The sequence below is a fragment of the Lagopus leucura genome, unplaced genomic scaffold, assembly GCF_019238085.1.
Source record: "Lagopus leucura isolate 7727_CA_CO unplaced genomic scaffold, USGS_WTPT01 35346-0_obj-0_obj, whole genome shotgun sequence".
In the NCBI taxonomy this organism is placed as follows: domain Eukaryota; kingdom Metazoa; phylum Chordata; class Aves; order Galliformes; family Phasianidae; genus Lagopus; species Lagopus leucura.
The window spans coordinates 1-5576 of record NW_024968346.1 but is presented as its reverse complement, the minus strand read 5'-3'; the positions used below and the strand labels follow the sequence as shown (position 1 = coordinate 5576).

Below are 5576 nucleotides of genomic sequence, written 5' to 3'. Positions count from 1 at the left end.
TGGTTGGGAACAGAACTTATTTTGCAGCCTGGATTTTGGCTGCCCAGCCTTGCAGCCTTTAGGTGATACAAACCACGAGTCTCTATGCTCTGCTGATTGTAGAACTGTGGGATGACCTGGCCTGCAAGTCCTAAAAGCCCATCCTGCCATGGCAGGGACACCTCCCATAGAACAGGCTGCCCACAGCTCCATCCACAGCCTTGGGCACCTCCAGGGGCCTCCCCACCTTCATGGTGAAGTATTTCCTCCTTATATCTCAGCTAAATCTCCCCTCTTTCACTTTAAAGCCATTATAAAGGAGGAATAACGAACGAAGGCTGAAAACTGACTGATATTCTTCTGCATTCCAGCTAGGTGTGTCCCACCATCATGTTCTGGAAGTTTGATTTGAACACGACGTCGCACGTGGATAAGCTGCTGGATAAAGAAGATGTGACACTTCACGAGCTGATGGATGAAGATGACATCTTACAGGAGTGCAAGGCTCAGAACCGCAAGCTGCTGGATTTCCTCTGCCAGCAGCACTGCATGGAGGAGCTGGTCAACCTCATCACACATGAACCCCCCATGGACATGGATGAGAAGGTCCGCTTCAAGTAGGTGCTCCTTTTCTGTCCTGCATGGGCTCTGATGTTACCCCAGGATCTCCAGGTTGTGTTCCAGCTGCGTCCTGAGTGGCCTGTGAGAACCATCTGTCCAACAAAATGCCTTCTACCACGTATCTGTGTGACTTAGAAGCTGGAAATTTGGTCCAGGAGAAGTTTGAGAGGTGTTTTCTGTTAGCCATTAGGAAGTGCTGCTCTCGAGGGTACATCAGGTGGGTGTGAAAACACCACTTTTGCAGCCAGTGCTGCAGTGCTGGTGAAAGCTTTCCCTGTGCTTCACTTGGGTGTGTTTTACAACATCAGGCTTACCAAGATGGTCCCTTAGAGCCCAAATTCGTGCTGCTCTGTGGAACAGGTCTCACAGCATCTCACTGTGGATTTAATGTCCACGTTGTCATCTCAGCAGATCAGAGAACTCCCTGGTGATTGCATGCAGGTCTGCCATTCCCTGCCCTCACTTTTAGAGACTGTGGGATGGTTGGGTGGTGCTGGTGGCTCTGTGCTGTGTATTCTGCTGGGTGAACCCTCCAAGATGTGTACTGGAAGTTTGCTCCTTTCTGCACAATGTTGGCCAGGGTGGAGATTTTCTCTGTCTTTAGTAGAAACTAAAAAGTCTGGATGTGAGAAATGAGTGGCTTTGTGGCCGTGTCGTTTTGCAGGGGAGCTTTCAAGCACTCCAGTGAGAGATACCTCAGCGTCTGTAGGGAGCTTTCAGAGGTTTGTTTCTCTGCTCTTGGTGGCTTTTCATTCAGTTTGCCTAAAAAAGAAAACGGTGCCTTGCTGCTTGCTCAAAACATCGCACGCGAGTTTATCAGTATCTCCAAAGTGCCTTCAGTGCATTCCAGTCAACACTGCAAGCAGAGCATAAGCATTCTGCTCAGCTACAACTCTGATCTCCATCAGTAGTCGACCCTTTGGAAGCACTCAAGCTGTTCTGTGAATAGAAGATGTCATGTTTTCAGTGTGCTGCATATGCAGAACCTCTTGGTTTCATTATTCATCCAGCAGGGCAGAGCCACCCTTCCTTTTGATGGTGAACTCTTGGATGTGCGTTTCTCACACCAAATTGTGTTTATACATTTAAACCAAGTGCACACTTGAAAATATTTGCCTTTCGGATTTGGGAAGTTTGGTTTTTCTTTGCTGAGTTTACATAAAAATGAAAGGTTGCCTGGTGTCTAAATAAACCAGCAGGATGCTGTGGGAGTGGTCAGTGCTGGTTGGTGCTGCATTTGCTGACAATACACGGAAGGGATGGGGCTGTTCAGCTTCATTTGGTGAAGCAGTTGATCAGGTCTGTGCAGGTGAGGATGCGTAGGTAAGCAAATGGCAGGAAAGTGGAGCACTGTATGCATGACTTTGCAAGGCTTCTTCCTACCCAGGTGATCTTCCAGAAGGCACCAGGAGGGTCTGTGTTACACTGTTGTCCTTATTGGAGAGGATGGATAATATTTTCCTTTGCAGTGAAAGTTAACGAGCTGAGGAAATGGTGAATGATGTGAGACTTGTCTCCCTTTCCTGGAACGTGCCCATCTTGTGCAGGAGGAGAGAAAGAGGGATCCAGTGCCCCTCTGGTGCTTATTCACACAGTGCCCCTTGCACTGCAGGTACCCCGTAGTGCTGCTAACCAGGCCATCTCTGTATGTCCTGTTCCTTTGAGATTTTGAGACAGTTCACATCTCTGGTCCTCTGTGCTGTGGAGTAAGCTGGAAACCTTTTCTCATCCGTGCCAAACAGGTAAAGGATGAGAAGATGTGGCTTGGCATGAGCATTAACTTCCAGCTGCCTTGAATTTCACATGCAGGACGTGCCTTTTGCAGGCTCTAAGGGTACGTGTGTGCTTCAGGCAGCTCCAGGTTTGCTTTGGGAGATTCTTCCAGCACTGCACACAAATGGGTAGAGAAGCATTTCCAAAGCACATTGAGACACCAGAGAGAGGGGAGAGGGTCTAAGCTCATTACAAACCGAGGAGGCTTTGGGGATAGATAACACCTAAGCAGGAGGAATAAACTCTAAATCCAAAAGGAATCCAGTTTTTGGCTCTTAGAAAAAAGCTAGGCAAGTTTCTGAACTGGAGCAGGAGAGAGAAACCTGCTGGGTTTAGGAGGATGTGCAGCTCGGAGTGGTGCATGCTGCAGGGCTGGAATCATCACAGTGCTTTGGTCCTGGAATCACACAATCGTGGGAGTCATTCAGGTTGGAAAAAAAAAGCCTCCAAGGTCACCAAGTCCAACCCGAATCCATCCCAGCGTGCCCACGGACCGTGTCCCCAAGTGCCACATCTCCAGTGTTCTGAAACACCCCCAGGGATGGAACACATCCCCCAGGCAGCCCGTGCCAGCTCCTGACCAGCTGCCAGTAAGGTGAAAGTTCACGAATTGCAGAGAGCAGCTCAGCTTTAAATCCCCGTGGAAGCACAGCAGGCAGAACGTAGCAACCAGGTGAAGGGCTGCAGCACATCCAAGCGGCACATTCAACTGTTGGAACTGTAATTACCATTTATAATGAACTTGTTGGCATACCAGGGTGTCTCTCAAACCCGAGGAGCGCGTGCTGCTTGAGGAGCAGTGCTCACAGGAGAGGCCCAGCAGGTGGTGGTTGTGTCAGGCTGGGCTGCGTGGCCAGGAGCTGAGCGTGGAGCATGGGGACGAGTCCCCAGAGCACGGAAATGCAGTGGGTTGGGGGGCAGTGCCTCGATGGAAGGGGGTGCAGCATTCAGCCTGGCTGTGAAACTTGAAGGTGGAAAGGCCTGCAAGAGTGGAACACCCCATAATAATGAGTGATTTCACTTGTTGCCTGGTGGCAGGGTGTGTGTTGCAGGGAGGCACAGTGTGTGAGCTCATAGGAATCATAAATGCCTTTTACGTGGAGCAGTGAGCTGGAAAAAAAAAAGGAGGAATAGCTCCTTGTAACCTTAAGAGCTGTAAGAAATGTGACTGCTGTGAAATCACTTTGTAACAGGAGCCATAATGTACTCAAATTTACCATCCTTCTAGCAGCAAAAAGGACATAAAAACCAAATCCCAAGCTGATGATAAGGCGGTTTATAGCAGGAAGAATCAGAACTGCACTCACGTGGAGCAGCTGGTCAGGAGCTGCAGAAGGCTAAGAAGCTCACAGCTGGCCTTGGAAACGTTTCAGTCGCTCCTGATCCATGCAGAGCTGGTATGAAGAGTGTTTTAAGTAGTAGGAAGCTGGTTTAGTTAAAGAGAGATGAATAACCCATTGCAGGTGAAGGTATGCCCTCACCAAAGGGAAGGACGTGGGGAAATGGCTTTGGAAGGAAATCATTGGAAGTGATGCCAGGCTGGTGCTCAGCTGTGTGATTTAAAGGAATCCGAGTACAAAGGAGCTCCCCTGGTCAGCCTAAAAAACAGCAGAACAGAGTGGAAAATGCAACAGAGTTCTTGAGAGGCTCCAGGGTGATGTCTGAACCAATACATCTGGCTTCTGCATCGTGCAAATGGAGCTCCCTGCCCCCCCAAAAAAGGGATCTGTTTGTGCTTTGTAGCCAAGGCTGGCTCCTGCCATCAAACAGTGCAGGGAGCAGCTGAGGGAAGTCAGGTTCCATGGGTCATCAGGAAGGGCTTTGATGGATTCAGCAAAGCCCACGGTATGGGAAATGTGCACTGCGTGGCACAGCAAAGGTGGGCAACCTCATCAGAGGTTGTGGGAGGATAAAGAAAGGCTCTGTCATCAGTAACTGCTGAAGGAGAGGAAGAGAGGTGGGCTGCTCAGCTTCCTGCATTCACCCTAACCTGAGTCCTGTGCTGTTGGTGAGGGAGGATGGAGGATTGCCTCTCCATGTTTCCCATCCCTGACAGCAGCAGACGTTACAGCTTTCCCTTTGGGCTGTACAGATTGCCACACTGGTACAACTGTTTCATATTTCCATAGTTAGGAGCCATAGCACACGTTACATAGCAACTACAAGTGGGAATTGTGCTGGCTTTGTGTCCCATGGCATGACACCATTCACTGAAGAACATACATTTGCTGCAGCACTGTTCTGTGGGGTTTCTCGTGTTATTAATTGGATAGGAGTTTTTAATTATGTAGCAAATATGGGTTTTGCTGTTGAAAAGTACACAGAAGATGAGCTGCTCTGCTTGCAGACAGCAGCTCGAGAAGCAGTGGGTGGGCTTTGTCTTTCCTCTGTGTCACCTGCCTGATTATAAACACATTATTAATTATAAGCACATCATTATCTTTCCTGGTCATGGATGTTTCTGACGAGCCCACCTGGAAGAGCAAGAAACAAAGCCAGGAGAAGGAAGGGATCCATCTGTGCTCAGTTATATACATAATCCAGTGGTAAAACAGCCATACATGACATGCTAGGGACAGCGTTATCTTAGATGCCCCAATGACCCTCATTTTGCCCTCATTCTCATGGTGTTTTCTACCCCACGAAGGGCAGTGCTGCTCCATAACCTCCACCAGTGCCCATGTCCACGGGAGTTTCCATTTCACCTGTTGCTGTGTGCCCACAGGTACCCCAACACCGCCTGCGAGCTGCTGACCTCCGACGTGCCCCAGATCAACGACAAGCTGGGGGGGGATGAGACGCTGCTCAACATCCTCTATGATTTCTTGGATCACGAGCCGCCCCTGAACCCACTGCTCGCCAGCTTCTTCAGCAAGACCATCGGGAATCTCATCGCAAGGAAAACAGAGCAGGTACCCGTTCCATTCAGTGCTTTAAGTGCTCTGTGACAGCTTCATCAGTGACGTGGATGATGGAATCGAGAGCGGTCCCAGCGTGTTTGCTGGTGACGCCAAGCTGAGTGGTGTGGTTGGAAGGGATGCCATTCAGAGGGGCTTCAAAAGACTTGAAAGGTGGGCCTGGGTGAATCTAATGAGGTTAAACACAGCAAAGTGTGAGGCTTTACACTTGGGCTGGAGGAATCCCAGGCACAGACTGGGAGGAGCATCCTTGAGAGCAGCCCTGCAGAGGAGGACCTGGGGGTC

General features: G+C 49.7%; 1 protein-coding gene across 1 annotated transcript; it reads left to right on the top strand.

The window, feature by feature from the left end:
• Positions 1-354: 354 nt before the first annotated feature.
• Positions 355-5336, top strand: LOC122193610 (serine/threonine-protein phosphatase 6 regulatory subunit 2-like). Its single transcript, XM_042894463.1, has 2 exons — positions 355-596; positions 5099-5336. Exons 1-2 carry the CDS (start codon positions 370-372, stop codon positions 5319-5321), a joined length of 450 nt encoding a protein of 149 aa, XP_042750397.1. The 5' UTR covers positions 355-369; the 3' UTR covers positions 5322-5336.
• Positions 5337-5576: the final 240 nt, after the last annotated feature.